The sequence below is a fragment of the Chanodichthys erythropterus genome, chromosome 14, assembly GCF_024489055.1.
Source record: "Chanodichthys erythropterus isolate Z2021 chromosome 14, ASM2448905v1, whole genome shotgun sequence".
NCBI classification, from domain to species: Eukaryota; Metazoa; Chordata; class Actinopteri; order Cypriniformes; family Xenocyprididae; genus Chanodichthys; species Chanodichthys erythropterus.
In genome coordinates, this window is record NC_090234.1 from 35,501,366 (window position 1) to 35,519,387 (window position 18,022).

The following is an 18,022-nucleotide window of genomic DNA, read 5'->3' on the forward strand; positions in this document are numbered from 1 at the left end:
GTTCAAGGTTGTCAGATTAAAAAAATGTCATGTTTCTAATTGACATTTTGATTTGAAATAACTCACGAAAATCACAAGGAAAAGCAGTGTCAGGTTCGTACAGTAAGTTAAAGTATTTATTTAAATTTAAGTAAACTAATGTTGTAATACAAACATGGCTGGTGATCCACGGGACAGTGTGAATATCAATACGACCCTACAGTCAACCACTAGAGCGTCAATGCTTCATGCTTCATTATATAAAGGTACGACCATATAAATAAGAAATATCCACTACTTAGCCTCTTATTTAATGTTTTACTACCGAAGATTGTTAAAGGGATAGTTCACCCAAAAATGTAAATTCTGTAATCATTTACTCACCATCAGGTTGTTCCAAACCTGTATAAATTTCTTTGTTCTGTTGAACACAAAAGAAGATATTTTGAAGAATGTGGGAAACTGAACAGTTCTGGGGCATCATTGACTTCCATAGTATTTATTTTCCTACTGTGGAAGTCAATGGTGCCCCAAAGCGGCCTGAATACAAACTTTCATCAAAATATCTCCCTTTTTGTGTTCAACAGAACAAAGAAATTTATACAGGTTTGGAACAACTTGGGGGTGAGAAAATGATGACAGAATTTTCATTTTTGGGTGAACTATCCCTTTAAACTAAACAAAAAAAGAGTAGTCTATTTTCTTCTCCTTTTACACTATGAGGGTCGCGTGCCAGATTAATTACCAGAAGATGGCGCCCGCAGCTGAAACAGCCATCCATCCATTTTCCAAAAAGCTGGTCCCATAGATATATATATATATATATATATATATATATATATATATATATATATATATATATATATATATATATTATGATTTCATATTCGACCGCTCCAGACGCGTCGGCGTGCTCGCCATCTTGCAACGGTCAGTGTGTCGTCATCACTCACAGTAATCAATGATGCGCAGCTTCTGGTTGTGAAACTGATGCAAAAACTTGAGAAAATGAGATCCAGGCAGTCCAGCAATGATTATGTCAGAGATTAAATTTGAATAAGGAATAACAAATTTATTAATTAAAGATTATAGAGACAAACAAATGAATTAAGTAATTAATAGTTAATAATAAAATTTAGAGTATTATAAAATTTAGAGTATTGTGTCTAATAGATGAAAATCAGAATATACAGAAAGAAGGAACAAAAATTAAGACATTTGCAGAATGAGAAGAGAAGAAGCAGGAAGAGCAAAGAAAAGCGAAGGAAAAAAGCTAAAATATCTAAGACTCAGTCCATTTTATACCATAAGCATATAGGGAAATTTACATCCCACTCAAACTTATGTTTTGTTCTAATCAGAAACGGTCAAATGGATTTACCATTATGTCATAGACTGGTCAAGTGTAAAAAAAAAAAAAAATAGATATAGGGGTTGTTTTGACCCCCTTTAAGGGAATTTTGCAGATCTTACATTCACATGTCAGCAGAAATAATAACGGACATATTTTGATATAAAAAGTACATTGAGTTCAAATGAGTAACTAATTCCGAAAACATCACTTCTGCAGTACTTGGGAAACGTCCAATATCTCACCACAAACGTGTCAACGTGACCTGTCACACTGGAACACTTTAAAGAACAACTGAATATAGCAACATACTCTTAAATATAAAAGAATAATAAAGGAGCACAATAAAATATTTGAAAATATGATGAGGATTAATATATGGATTAGGAGTACATGAATATATGAAATCAAAAGTAATATTGATAAATCATAAGCCATAAATGATTAACATGAAATATGAATAAAATGCATGAATATGAATATTGACGATTTTGGATCCACCAGAAACCACAAGATTTAAATTCCTGAAGAAACAGGATAACCATTCACAGGTGAGAGAATGTGTTGGTTTGTTTTTATATGCATTAACTCAATATTACAGGTTTTTACTAATGATTTTACTTTTACAATGGGAACTTTTTGATGTCGTGTTAGCTGATAGCCGTGTCATGTTGTATTGTGTTAGTTTGGAAAAATCATCTGCTGAAGTCAAATTCATATATAGATATTCATACATGCGTCTAACTTTGGTTGCAGACGCACGGACCGGCTTTGACCGTTCCAATATGGCTGACGGCGGGCGCGGCTCATAGAGTTGGCCGTCGCTAATGAGGAATCTATGAATGTTCAATCTATGGCGGGTCCAACGTGGCTACAGCGTAATATCATACATGTATAAAGTCCTTTTAATTGATTATTGAATTGTTAATTAAGGTTAATACATAGTTTCCATGACAGAATTCAATACAGATCTTTCTAGTTTGCTAAGTTTCAAGTAATTATTAAAATGCAAGCACAAAGTATGCAAAAGCGGTAGTCCTTCCACCACACACTCAGTGTCCGGATTCGCTCTTTTTCATTCAACTGAACTATATTAGTGGACTAATGTAGGGAATAGTTAATGATGGTATAGGGTGCGATTTCGGACACATATTTTTTAAGGGTCTTGAATATTTTAGTCAGGCATAGTATGAGTCAGTCAGCTAAGGACCCCACGTAGCACGCACACACGTGTTTGTGTACAGCCATGGCGGACATGCAGATGAAAATTCTGCGCAAGAAAATTGAGAAGAGAAATGAAAAAAATAAACAACGGAATCTGCTCAGATCCCAGAAGGAAGAAGAGGAAAACGGCGGAGGTGATTTTTCCACTCTTGTTGTAAAGATGAACGAGACGTTTACTTAATTCAGGCGTTATCTCGGATCCACCATGTGATAATCACACCGCTTTTAAAAGCATTAGTAAAGTTTTGTCTTACAATTCAGTCAGTTGTATTTAACCTAGCACGACATATAGGTTTAGTTAAATCGTAATTATAATGTGTTGTTTAGTTGATTGAGGAACATGTTGTCGACATCGTCAGTGCATAAATCTGCTCATCTTGAGTGTACATGCTTTCCTTTGAGATGAAGTTGATGAAATGTGTTGTGTGTGTCTGTTATCTGGCAGAGGTGAAGGTTGTGCTGGAGGAAGCTGATGTGACCAGTGATTCTGCTCCAAAAGTCACTGAAGAACAGCAGCAAAGTGTCTCCACCGACAGCGGTGAAACCTCACAGAAAATCAAGAAGAAAAAGAAAAGAAAATTGGATGGCACAGGAGACTCAACATCCAGTGAGTGTTTCGTGTTGTTGTGAATATGTAGTTACAATTATGCAGTTTAATGCTAGTATTTAACATGTATACACATACACTCATTTAGGTGTGAAAAAGGTCAAAAAGCAGGATCAAGTTAAAGAGACAACAGAAGCATTGGTGGGAGAAGAGCAACCGAGTGATGAAAAACCGGAGGAGGAAGGTTCAGAGCCTGTCAAGTTGGCAGAGAATGGGAATGAAAAAGAGGGATCAGCTGAGGAGCAGGATGATAGTGATGAAGATGGTCCACAGCTTCCTTCTGGTCTGACAGGTAGACACAGCACGCCTGTTTTATGATAAATACTGTCTGCAATGAGTCATATATGTTGAGCATGGTTTACTTTGTCTAATTATCAGCTCATTTAAATGGGGAAATTAATGAGAGAGATGTCCAATCGATTTGGCTAGTTTTAGGAAAAACATTCCAAAAAGTTTTGTTTTATACTGTAGGTAAATGTAATTGAGTTACAAAATAAGAGATTTGTGTTTTATTGCTAGTAAAATAACTACTAGCATTGTGACGTAATCTTAAATTCACAGAAACTTCTTTTATTCAGTTGGTGAAAAAACAGTTAGTTGTTTTGCTTTATTTGAAATGCGAAATAATCATTTAAGATGTGTTTTTTACCGTACATATATCTGTAATTGAGTGACAATATTATAAGATATGCATGTTTTATTATTAGTAAGATAATGTAATCTTAAGTTCACAGAACCTGCTTCAGTTAACTGGTGAAAAAAACAGTTTCTTTTTTTTATCTTTATTTGAAATGTGAAATTACCATTTGAAATTATTTTCTTTATAGAAAATAAACCAGTTTGTTAGACTTGTCTGTAATTGAACGACAAAATTTAATCTTAAATTCACAGCAGCTTTTATTCAGTTGTTAGAAAAAGTTTTTTGTTTTGCTTTTTGCAATGTAAAATTATCTGTTGGAATGATTTTCTTTCTAAAAAAAACACAATTTATTAGACATTAGATGTCCTCTTGAAATGTTCTATCTGGCATTTTTGTCGAAATTGAGTTATTCACATATTCTTATTCTGTGGCATTATTTGCATTGGGGTTTATGGTGTGTACATTTTTAAGACTCTTTATTTAGAAAACTAAAAAGGTTTTATCTACTAAGTCGAATGGAATGCAAAAACTTTGATGCTCAATATCTCAAAGCTGCTCAGAATGCAAATACAACCTTATAATTTCAAGGTGACTGTTTATTATTTAATTAAATATAAATGACTGTACATGTTTGTAATTGAGAGATTTTTTATTTTTCCCATAAACATGAATAGGTAGCTGGTAACTAGGATTTGTTTTCCTCACTGCTGTCTTTCTCAGGTGCGTTTGAGGACAGGTCATTTGCATCTTTGACAGAAGTGGTCAGTGAGAATACACTGAAGGGAGTGAAAGAAATGGGCTTTGAAACCATGACTGAGATCCAGCACAAGACCATACGCCCCCTGCTGGAAGGGAGGTGAGTCTGCAGCGCATCAGAGATGGCAGGGTTTCTGTGGTACAGTAATTCTCACATTTAATTGTCATATTAATGTTTGGGATGTGTGCTCATTTTTGTCCAACAGAGATGTGCTGGCAGCAGCTAAAACAGGAAGTGGTAAAACTCTGGCTTTCCTGATTCCCTCCATTGAGCTTATCTACAAACTCAAATTCATGCCAAGAAATGGTGAGTGCACACTGAATATATTGGCTTTCTCTGACTTTTCCTTGTAGAGATGTCAGTCAAACCTGTGGTCTGTTTCTCAGGGACTGGAGTGGTCATTCTGTCTCCCACTCGTGAGTTGGCTATGCAGACATATGGTGTGCTGAAGGAGCTGATGACGCATCACGTGCACACGTACGGCCTCATCATGGGAGGCAGCAATCGTTCTGCTGAAGCCCAGAAACTTGCAAATGGAGTCAATATCGTGGTTGCTACACCTGGCAGACTTCTCGATCACCTGCAGGTAAGACATTTTACAGTGAACAGATTGGCCACATGGGTCAGTACAGTATACTTGACCTCGCTCTTTCTTTCCACAGAACACGCCTGGGTTCATGTTTAAGAACCTCCAGTGTCTGATCATTGATGAGGCTGATAGGATTCTGGAGGTTGGCTTTGAGGAAGAACTTAAGCTGATCATCAAACTACTGCCTAGTAAGAATCAATGACTAACCTGATTAATCTGACATCACTTCCTTCCTATAGTAAAACAAAAGTCACTCAGGAACAGTTAAAATAGCTAATTTTCCAACTCCCCTAGAGTTAAACAGTTGAGTTTTACCATTTTCGAATCCATTCAGCCGATCTCCGGTTCTGGCGGTACCACTTTTAGCATAGCTTAGCATAGTTCATTGAATCTGATTAGACCAATAGCATCTCGCTCAAAAATGACCACATTTTTTTGATATTTTTCCTATTTAAAACTTGACTCTTCTGTAGTTACATCGTGTACGCCATGTAACTACAGAAGAGTCAAAAAAAAAAAAGTGGAGTGTTCCTTTAAGTACCATCTTAAAAGGAATATGGTGATACAGCTTAATGTGAATAGTGAATATTAACCATTAAAAGGCTGTTATTGAATTAAATGTCAGCACTGCATGTTCAAGTCAAAACACAATGGTTGCTTATTGATCTGTTTAAGAGTGCATATTTTATCTCCGCCTTTATGAATGAGCAGCTGGAAGTAGTAAAGCATAGACCTTTCAAAATGAAAGTCTCAAAGTATTTTGGGCTTACGATTAAAAGTCCCACACTATGCATAAATCACTTTTCCCCTGGATGTTATTGGTTTTTGGTTAAACTCACTTTTAAAGGGATACTCCACCGTTTTCTCATATTAAACTATGTTATTCCCTTAACTAAGACGAGTTGATACATACCTCTCTCGTATTGGAATACCATAGCAAGTGCTCGGGAGCACTTTGACTTGGCGCAGTAATATCTTCACTCGTGAAAAGTCCTCTCACCGGGGACTTTTCACGAGTGAAGATATTACTGTGCCAAGTCAAAGTGCTCCCGAGCACTTGCTATGGTATTCCGCCATACAATATAGTTATCCATTTTACACGCTTAGAAAAGCGCAACGTTTTGTTTTGTGTCACCGTCCTAGGTCGAGTTACACTACTCGAGTAACTGTATTTAAATAGGGAAAACGTGGAGGTGTTTGGTAGCTTCTCTGCTTGGCCCCTATTGAATGAACTGGGCTAAGCTAAGTGCTAACAAAGTTTCGCCGCAAGACAAAGCGATTTAGTGCACGCACTGAGACGAGAGAGGTATGTATCAACTCGTCTTAGTTAAGGGAATAACATAGTTTAATATGAAAAAACGGTGGAGTATCCCTTTAAAAATTCAACAAACTCTTGTCAAGATAGATTTTTACTTTTAGTGCCTTTCTATTAACGCATTGTCATTGTATTGGCAAAATCCAATATCAGTCAACCTAAAAAATATTACTACATAAAAATTATATATTTATAGACTGAATAAAACATGCAGTATTCAACCATTTTAAGCCATTGCATTCAATTCATAACTTGAATGGTTTGGATTTTGTGCATGACAGATACTGACAAATATTTCTCTTCCTCTAGAAAAAAGACAGACCATGTTGTTTTCAGCAACACAGACACGTAAGGTGGAGGATCTTGCGCGCATCTCCCTTAAGAAGGAGCCACTGTATGTTGGAGTAGATGACAACAAAGAGACAGCCACTGTGGAAGGACTTGAACAGGTACACTGCTCACCTGTCCCGCTCCTTTATCAGGACCAGCGGGTCATGTGTTGTTAGTGTAAAATATTTGAGTGTAAATAACATGTGGTTTGTGTTCTTTTTAGGGATATGTCGTATGTCCTTCAGAGAAACGTTTCCTGCTGCTCTTCACGTTTCTGAAGAAGAATCGTAAGAAGAAGCTGATGGTGTTCTTCTCGTCCTGCATGTCTGTGAAGTACCACTATGAGCTGCTCAATTACATTGACCTGCCCGTCATGGCCATCCATGTGAGTCATTGAGCGATAAGATGAGAAGTACCATTTATGAAGTGTGATGAATGCTTTTCAAAGTCTTAAATCATGCTGTATCAGATTCAAGGCCATTAAAAAGGCCATGAAAAGAGGTCTTAAATTTGGTGAAAGGAAAAACAGGAATCTCGATATGGCTTAATGCAAATAATAAAGGCTATAAATTAATTGGCACTAATGCGTGGCTTGTGGCTTCGGAGCAAGTCGCTTTTTAAATTAATATAATAATTATAATTCTGACTTAAAGGTCCCATTTTTCGTGTTTTTTCGAAGCTTTGATTGTGTTTATAGTGTGCAATATAACATGTTCATGTTTCGCGTGTAAAAAAACACAGTATTTTTCACATAATTTACTTATCTGTATACCGCTGTTTCCACTGTCATAAAAACGGGCTGATGACTTCCTTGTTCTATGAAGTCCCTCCTTCAGAAATACGTAACGAGTTCTGATTGTGCCAGCAGTTCCTGTGTTGTGATTCGACAGCAGCTTAGCGCTCCTTGCCTGGAAAGGTCACGCCTCTTACCATAACGTGTGCTGCACATAATTTTACATGTGGATTATTGTGGTGTTGTGCCGAATGAACACAAAAGACAATAATTCCCGAGAGACTGAACTCTTTAATCTCCACAAGCAGCGACAGAAAATGTACAACGTTAATTAGCACTCACTCAGAAGAGTACCTCATACGGAAAACAGCCATATACATAAACATAGTCCCCTCTTGTGGCCATTATGTGCACTGCAGTCCAACATTAACTATTGCAGTAAGGATACCACAATTATCATTTTCGGGAACCGAGTTAAACATAAATTGTAACCATTGATCTCTAAGTACAGCGTCCCTGGGAAGGCCAAACAAAGGTGATTGGACTGCGGGATGAAAATAACAGCGTTTCGACGACATGGCGACAAACACACTCTACAAACGCAACTCTTGCTCTTCTCTGTGGGAGTGCAACAAGACCACGCCCCCTTTTTTGTGTATTCCTGTGGGCGGAGGTTAGTCAAAAAGCTGTTTTAGTGACGTCATTAAAGAAGGAAGTAGAGGGATGTAGTCCAAACTGGCTGTTCGATGTAGGCGACTTCTGTTAAATAAAATATCTCGCTCGGCATTGAACTTTGAGCTTTAAAATTTTACAGATTTTATTTATACTCTAACAACAACATTACACACTAACTAAAGTTTGAAACATGGGATCACGAAGAACAGGACCTTTAAAAATGTTTTCTCTTTTCTTAGAAATGTATTAAAGGCTGGAATGTGGGGTGTTTTTTTTTTTTGTGTCAAAATCTGTATTATTTGTGTGTGTGTTTGTGTATAAAGTAAACCCATATGGTTTTAATTGTATTTGTGCAGCTATTTTAAAAACCCTGCAGAAACCTACTTTTGTTTTCACAAATTTACAGGGGAAGCAGAAACAGACCAAGAGAACCACAACGTTTTTCCAATTCTGTAATGCAGACTCTGGCATTCTCCTCTGTACGGATGTGGCTGCCAGAGGTCTGGATATCCCAGAGGTGGACTGGATTGTTCAGTATGACCCACCCGATGATCCAAAGGTAGAGCAGTCATGCTGCGTAGTCCATCATAATTGTAATCCAATCAGGTTGCTCATTTAAAATGTATTTGTTTTTTAATGTTTTTTTGGTTATTTTAGGAGTACATCCACCGCGTAGGGCGAACAGCTCGTGGTATTAACGGCAGAGGACATGCCCTCCTGATTCTGAGACCAGAGGAGCTTGGCTTTTTACGATTCCTCAAACAGGCCAAAGTATTATATCTCTATTGTAAATGTTTCATATTGGTTTTCAGTATGTGTCTGCTTCATAAGGTCATGACAATAGTTCAAATACTCTATACAACTTATAAACAGTTAGTAAACTGTTAAACCTGTCAAGATTTATCTAGACAAAATGGATTTCCAAATGTCTCGCTTGTGTTCCTCTAAAGGTCCCTCTGAGTGAGTTTGAATTCTCCTGGAGTAAAATCTCTGATATTCAGTCTCAGGTGAGACTTCATATTCAGTTGAATTGACCTAAATCTGTAACTTGTTTCAAATGAAATCCCTCTGAAATCAAATGAACCCATTTAAAATTGGTATTTGCTTTTGTCTTTTTCAGTTGGAGAAGCTGATAGAGAAGAACTACTACCTTCACAAATCAGCTCAGGAGGCCTACAAATCCTACGTTCGAGCTTACGACTCTCATTCCCTCAAGCAAATCTATAACGTGGAGACACTCGACCTCCCGAAGGTGGCGATTTCTTTTGGTTTTAAAGTGCCGCCATTTGTGGACCTCAGTATCCTTTCAGCACTGTATTACTCTGAATCTTCTTGCATGTTGAACTTATCAAACAGTTTTGAGTTTTCATTCTACGCGGCTCTGTGTGTGTGCACAGAAAACAGTGTGCAATTTCTGGATTGAGTTTTTTAGCTTCTTGCACTAAAGTGGTTTAAGATCATTTGAATGTTAAAACTGACAGGACCTTAAACGCATGCAAATTATAAACTCTTGCTCTATGATGGTTAAACTTTTTAATTAATCCAAGAATCACATGCGTTTCATACTGCAGTGTTGGTTCGTATGGATCAACTACGATCCCTATACTTGACATCACATCCTGCAATGTGACTATCCCGGATGTGCATAATCGTGGTTTAGATGCTAAAATGATATATTGTGCTGCTATATTAATTATGGAATTGACGTACATGCGCTAACATTCAGAAGTTTGGGGTCGCTAATAATTCATTTAATGAATCCTTGCTGAATAAAAGTAATAATTTAGTTGAAAAATGAATATTACTGACCTCAAACTTTTGATCAGTACCAAGTATTTATAGTATATTTATTCATAAGTTCTTTCAGAATGCTCTGACATTGCAGTGTTTGTTTCTTAACCGCTGGCTTTCTCAGACGTTCACAGCAGTAAAGGGGTGAAGATGCACAAGCGAGGTGGCGGCGGAGGTTTCGGCTACCAGAAATCTAAGAATGTTCACAAGGCCAAGATCTTCAAACATGTCAACAGAGGGAAGGGAGATGGCAGACAGTTCTCACGTTGAGAATAACATGAATTTTTCCTGTTGTTCACCTCTTTTGATCTATATGGAGTAACTATCAGACCACACAATTGTCATTTTGGTTACTTGTTCTGAAATGTGTAAGAAATGCTCTAATCAGTCTGCATTCCTTGTCTGTACAGAAATCTGCTTTCAGAAGACGTTATTGTTAAATTTCTATTGTTACTTGCCCAACTCATTAAACACAAACTTATGTTGTGAATAATTCTTCTCATGCTGTTTGCTTTTTTGTCATGCGCTTGAACCTGGAACCTTAGTAGCAACTAGGGCTGGTTGAAGGGAAGAAGTGATGTTAAATGCAACTAAATATTTTAAATGTTGACATTTAAGGCATTTTCCAAAGTATTTTTCACTGATTAAAAAAAAATGTAATTTTAATTTATGCTATTTAAGCTATTGGCATTTAAACTTTTTTCTTTTTCTTGTTCTCATGAAATATGTGCACAGCTGGACAACATTACAGAACTTACTGGTCAAATTAAAACCAGCACATTAATATCACAATATTCGTGACGTTTGTTGATTTTATGTTCAGTATTTTGTTAAATAAGTTGTAAATGTTCTATATATTGCCCAGCCATAGTAGACATCAGGCTGCTATCATTTAGTCAGAGGCAACTGATCTATCAATAATGATCTTTGAAATGTGTTACAAGAACTGCAAGTCTCAGCAAGTAGTTGATTCTTATTTAGTGGCCATCATTTACCAAACAAACGTAGAAACCAGCGTACAGCTGGAACCAGCTTCCAGAAGAGATCAGATGTGCTCCAACAGTAGCCACATTCAAATCCAGACTTAAAACACATCTTTTTATCTATGCATTTGCTGATTGAGCACTGTGCTATGTCCGAACTGTTTGCACTTTATTTTATACGTATTATCTTTTTATTCTTTAAATTCTTTTCCTGTTTTTATTTCATTTTTAATGTATTTTTATATCTTTTATGTATCATCATGATTCTGACTTTTAATGCATTTTAAATCCAAATAGCAAAATTATCTGTTTTTACTGTTATTTCTATTCCTTATGTTCTATTTTTATTTTTCTTCTTTATGTAAAGCACTTTGAATTACCATTGTGTATGAAATGTGCTATACAAATTGCCTTGCCTTGCCTTGCCTACATCCGCTCACGTGATTCGTTAAACTTTCGTAAAAGGCCATGAACGGGTGTTGATAAATGTGGCGGCTGAAAACTCTTCATTTAAATGTCTATGATTTAAATATCACGCCCCAAATTTTAGAAGCCTCGCCCTATAGTTTACGACCACACAGAGAAACATAACCCGGTGTTGTGAAATATTCGGTGTCTGAGATTTTCTGTGACACTGGGTGGAGCTCACATGAATATTCACGAGTTTCCTGTTTTGAGTTAAAGCGCCACTGAAAATGTTAGTGCACGCCCTTCGGCTTAAATTAAAGGTAATTAACATATTTTTCAGCTTTAAACTAAGTCAAGCTTATATTCTAACTGTTATTGATGCACAAGATTTTATAAGCTATATTGTGTTATGTCGTGTCATGTGTTAGCTATGTTTGATATGAACACAGCCAATGATTCACCAGAGGTGTCGTTAGGATTCGCTAAACGAGCCAATAGCATTTAAAGTAGCCTATATTTGTTGAGTCTTTTAAGCATATAATTTTGAAAGTTTGCCAAAATGTATGGTAGCATAATAATATTAATTGTAAACTCCTGTGGTGAAGGCAGCAGTGAACTTTCCTAGTTTGCAGAAGCACTTCTAATCCTGGTAGACTTGAATTTCTATATGTAATATGTTTCAAAAATTGCACACATGCAAGAAAACATGTTAATGTACTTTAAATATATTTTATTTATTATCCAAATAGGCCACGGTGAATTATGCATGTGATAACTAATATAATATCTATAGCCAATATTCTTTCATTCCCAAATATGACTTTTGCCAGTAAATATCCTTGTATACCAGACAAAGCATACACTTTTATTTTTCACTTTGTTTTGAACATGACAGTGTACTAAAAAAATTAATAATACATGTTTGTTGTAATGTCATTTTATTATATATTTCAGACTGAATGTGTCAGTAAGGCTGGTGTGACTGGAATCACAAGAGCAGACCAAACTTTCATCTGTCTGGGATCCCAAGACCCTGTGTAAAGTGTGTCAATGTGTGTTTAAATACAAGTGTTTTTGCTAATTAAATATGTCATATTATATGTGACTTCTTCTCAATTGTGAATAAAATTCCAACACAGAATCAGTTGCTCTTTTTTATTCAAAGTGAAACTACTCTCATTATTTACTTTCATCTTTGATATTACAGATATGCAAATTACTACATGGTCTATTATTTTAGCAGCTTATTTAACATAAATAAATTTTAATTGTTATGGAAAGCTTGTAGAATAGAACTAATACATTTCATTGTGAATATACTGCAGGTTTGATCATTTAGTTCCATATCAACACTGTTAAACTGAATCCTGATTCACAGTGCTTCATGTTTTTTCCACATTATTTTTTATTTATTTATTTATTTTTGTCAATGAAATGCATCATTTTGTGGGAAAAAAGATTGAGAATGTTTCCTAATAATATGAAAAAAAAAAAACTTTAGGATTTAATAAAGTCTCTTTAAAAATATTTACCAACTGAGCAAGCAATTAAGAAATGACAGAACAATCAGTATGTATATATGTCTGATTATCCACATAACAATAATATTCCTCATACTTTTGTCAATTGTCTTCTCCATATAGTGAACGTGCTGCAGGGAAGCAAATATCACTGTCTCATGTTTCTATTCATAGCAAGCAGATTAACACACTTTACACAGGGTCTTGGGATCCCAGACAGATGAAAGTTTGGTCTGCTCTTGTGATTCCAGTCACACCAGCCTTTGCTACTGACACATTCAATCTGAAATATATAATAAAATGACATACAACAAACATGTAGTATTCAAATTTTTAATACACTGTCATGTTCAAAACAAAGTGAAAAATAAAAGCGTATGCTTTGTCTGGTATACAAGGATATTTACTGGCAAAAGTCATATTTGGGAATGAAAGAATATTGGCTATAGATATTATATTAGTTATCGCATGCATAATTCACCGTGGCCTATTTGGATAATAAATAAAATATATTTAAAGTACATTAACATGTTTTGTTGCATGTGTGCAATTTTTGAAACATTACATATAGAAATTCAAGTCTACCAGTATTAGAATCGCTTCTGCAAACTAGGAAAGTTCACTGCTGCCTTCACCACAGGAGTTTACAATTAATATTATTATGCTACCATACATTTTGGCAAACTTTCAAAATTATATGCTTAAAAGACTCAAGGTAATACAGAAACAACAAAAATAGACTACTTACCTCGTTTAGCGAATCCTAACGACACCTCTGGTGAATCATTGGCTGTGTTCATATCAAACATAGCTAACACATGACACGACATAACACAATATAGCTTATATATAAAATCTTGTGCATCAATAACATTTAAAGTAAGCTTGACATCGTTTAACGCTGAAAAATATGCTAATTAATTTAGAGTAACCCTGCGTCTCCCTAGCTTCCTAGGTCGTGTATCAGTATACCATTTAAATGATTGTGGCCGACTCCCTGATCAGTGCCCCCCCTGACTAGTGAACTAGGGAGCTGATTGAGACGCACGCTATGATAAATTTCTTTTTCATGCGATAATGTCCTCTTCACGTCTGGTGTTATAAAATATTTGGTGTCTGAGATTTTCTGTGACACTGGGTGGAGCTTACATGAATATTCACGAGTTTCCTGTTTTGAGTTAAAGCGCCACTGAAAATGTTAGTGCACGCTCTTCGGCTTACATTAAAACACTCCTCAACCTCGTAACTGCAAACAATAAAATTACTTTAAAAAGAAAATACCGATAAAAAAACAACAACTAAATAGCCTACTTACAAACATATATTAATATATATAAATTTGGTTATTTTAGTAGGCTTAGCTACCTCACTCCACAAAATCCTTTAAATTTATTTGATTCAGAGCAGAACAAGAGCGAAAAATAAGTAGTTAAATATTATAAATTAAGTGTATAAGGACTGCCATCTCGGCTTATTTATGACCATTTTGATGTACAGTAAATGGAGTCGAGGAGTCAATTCCATCGACTCCAACAGTGGGAGTCAGAGTCGACTCCAAAAAACCTGGAATCGAACACCCCTAGCTGAGACCTGACGTGAGATTTGAGCGTAGCCTATACAGTATTTCAGTTGTGTTTGCGTTATGTTTTTCTGAAAATAGACTGAATGACTGCTTCTCCAACATAACTTGTAACATTCTAAAACAACATTCGGACGCAATAAATCCTACATTAAGGCAATTCTAAGATGGAATTCTATGCGTTTGTTGTGTGTACTAAGGTCTGTCAATCATCATTAGAGCGCCACCCTCAGGCTGAATGACGCAAGGAAATTAGAATTCTACTAAAAGCGTGTCTGATGTGTTCAGCGATTAGGATATAAAAGTTAACAAAATCTTTATCATAAACTAGCGCTAAGACCCAGAATCTGCCTTACCTAAAGTTATGGCCAGGAGCCGCTACAGTGAAAAATGACAGTGCTGTTACTGTTTGACGCATTAATATAAAAGTGTAATCATAAATATGGTTAATTAAAGGTACAATATGTCATAATTTTGTCCGGTAGAGGTCGCTAGAGGCCTATTCAAAACAAAGGTGTTTTGAGTGGAATCTTGGGACATGTGGTCTCCATCTTAGCGGACGGTGCAAAAGAATAGGGAGTGGACTCGGGAAGAAATCATGTTCATGGATGCGATTATTAACATTACTGTAGTATGAAGCAGAGCAGGACCGAGTGTTGTGGGAGCTGAACGAGGCCGCTGGAGCACACACTCCACAAGTCAGAGGCTTTTTCGCTTTTCCGGTCATGAGTATGAGGTAACCATTTTTCTACAGTCTATGGAGGTAATGCAGCTCTGTTTTATATTATTAGATACATTTGAGAGTGTTGAAAATGATGTTATAATGTTACTCTGTGCGGTCGCTCGGCGGCTGCTGTGAGACACTTGTTTGAGACACAATGCAGTAAGATAGATCAATTTTATAATATATTAAATAATGGATGTCTTGTGTTGATAAATAGCATGCAATTCATTTTAAAACATATTGTATGATGGAGAAAATTCTGTATTACTGTTACTAAAAATAAAGCTGCATCTGATTATGCTATGTTAGCTACTTGGCAAAATAGTGTTTTTCTCTGAGGCATGGTAAAGCATGACACTCGGAAACAAGCAAGAAAATTGATTTAAACATTAAGACTAAACGTATTGAGCTATATAACAATCCGTTTTCTGTCTATAAATATATCAAAACAGATATTTCCTTGTCTATTAAAACATGTAATATATTAAAGCATCTTTGGTGTTTCCATGGTTTCTACAAAAGAAAACCGGAAACCGAGGGTAACGCGGGTATGACGCAGTTGACAGGCGACTCTTCACACATCCCGGAGCCTTGGTTAAAATAGCAATTTTTTCATGATTTACAACTAGTTGGAAACATCTGGGATATTGTAAGTACTCAAGTAAACAAAGTATATAACACTGGCCTAGTGGTTTTTGGATATTTTACTGCAAAATTCTTACATATTGCACCTTAAACTGTAAATAGTTTGTTTGAGAATTTAGTTTTTTTTTATTTGTGAATTCAATTGTATTTAATTTTACATTGAGAAAGTTTATTTACAAATGTAGGAAGAAAAAAAAAAAAAAAAAAAAAAAATATATATATATATATATATATATATATATATATATATATAATAAGTCTACTTCTGCTCTTTATAAGACACATTCTTCACATCTACCACCACAGTACAGTTTTCAAACACTGTCATGATGCCACTGTGTCTGAAACATGCCGAAATAGAGAAAAAGAAAAAAAAATCCTACAGTAAATATCAATATAAATCACATGATGAACACTATAGCATCAGTCTTTCTTTTTGTGTATCAACATAAACATGTTCGAGGAAACACCTGGAATATTTATTAAAGAAATCAGACATTGTACACAATACCTGTATTCACATGGAAGTTATGATCTTTCTCTTGATTTAAAGTAATTTACCCTCTATGGTACAGTGTTGCCTCCAGGCAACATAGTCTATTTTAGTTTGTTTTTAACAAAATAAGGCACCAATTGATTGATCAAACATATCTCAGGACAGAATAACTCAAATACTAATCAATAAAAGTGCAAAGAAAAGGGCAAAACATGACCAACAGGGGTCCATTTTGTGTCCTGTTTCAGCACGTCACATGGCTCCATATTTTCTCTAATGAAAAGTGCTTTTTTCACTTGTTTGTATCCATTTTCACCCACAAAAAATATAAGTCACCTTCACTGGCAAGTAAAGAAGTATTTTCAAGTATTTCAAGAAAATAACAAAAAACTGTGTGTTGCCTCAAGGCAACATTGTACCATAATGAAATCGCATAAGGCCATACAGGCATAATAGGTTTGAATACAAATGTATTATATTTGTAAGGAAAAGAGTAAGAATTATCTAAATATATTTGCATTTTCACATGATTTTGTAATGCACTTATAAGAATAGTAATTCTCTCTCACACACACACACACATATATATATATATATATATATATATATATATATATATATATATATATATATATATATATATAGACTACATATATAGTATACTATATCTGCATATATTATGATCTGCACATTTTCTATAGCACTTCAAAAAAGTATAAAACAGGTAGCACTGCCTGTTGATGAGGGTGAGGATGAGGGGTCATTCTGTGATGAAGAAGATGAAATCATAGTGACAATCCATCAGGGAGAGAGTGAGGGTGAGAGAGAAGATGAAGATGGATATGATAACTTGGTTTGGTAATACTTGTGTTCCACTATGGTACAATGTTGCCTGAGGGCAACAGCTGAATATAAAATGTTACTTTTTATTAAAAATTAAACTTTTAATACATTAAAAACTGGATACATTTGTTTGTTTAAATGTCTAGGTAAATAAATTACATACGGTAAAGACGCACCTTACTGTGATAAAAAAACATTAGACGGGCTCCATCCAGTGGTTGAATCGGTCCTTACAGAAATTACTAGTACAATTACCCCTAAAAACATAGAGGGGCGCTGCATCTCTCCAACCAAAGAGTATGAGGCTTCTGTTGTGGGATAATCCTAATGGTCCCTCCCTTTCCTCTGCCACATCCACTGAGAAGACGAACCAGCGATTATCAGGAAGACCGTGTTATGTTTGTTGAACCGCTGAGATTTGCATCAGTCTTTATAGCAGCATCGCTTCTTCTGTATGTGTTCCGTTAAGCATATATGCAGCTATGGCTCGGCACACGTTCTTTTCGCATTATGTACTCAGAAATGTGCCCATGAGGACAGCTGTCATAGTTATAGCCATGCTTATCTTTTTCAAATATATGTTCACGTGCCCTTGCACAACTCGCGAGATAACTCTCCTGCACTGCTGGCTCTACCTATGTCTGCCGATAGGAATACTGTTCTTCATAATGATCCTCGTCGATGCTCAGCTCCTGAAGATCTGCAGATGTTATGTTTGCAGATGTTGCGTCCGCGGCCAGAGCAGATGCTGTGAGAGCGAGTGCTGCGATACTTTTGAATGCTGCTGTTGTGCTGCTGGTTACTGTTATCACCCAGAACGCTGTGGACAGGAA

General features: G+C 35.8%; 1 protein-coding gene across 1 annotated transcript; it reads left to right on the forward strand.

The window, feature by feature from the left end:
* The first annotated feature begins 887 nt into the window (after positions 1-887).
* ddx18 (DEAD (Asp-Glu-Ala-Asp) box polypeptide 18) lies at positions 888-11,158 on the forward strand. Its single transcript, XM_067410128.1, has 14 exons — positions 888-2,688; positions 3,000-3,161; positions 3,250-3,453; positions 4,522-4,657; positions 4,764-4,864; positions 4,945-5,144; positions 5,221-5,335; positions 6,772-6,911; positions 7,016-7,177; positions 8,607-8,759; positions 8,858-8,971; positions 9,151-9,207; positions 9,321-9,498; positions 10,116-11,158. The coding sequence occupies exons 1-14, from the start codon at positions 2,577-2,579 to the stop codon at positions 10,259-10,261; spliced, it is 1,980 nt and encodes a 659-aa protein (XP_067266229.1). The 5' UTR covers positions 888-2,576; the 3' UTR covers positions 10,262-11,158.
* The last annotated feature ends 6,864 nt before the right edge of the window (positions 11,159-18,022 follow it).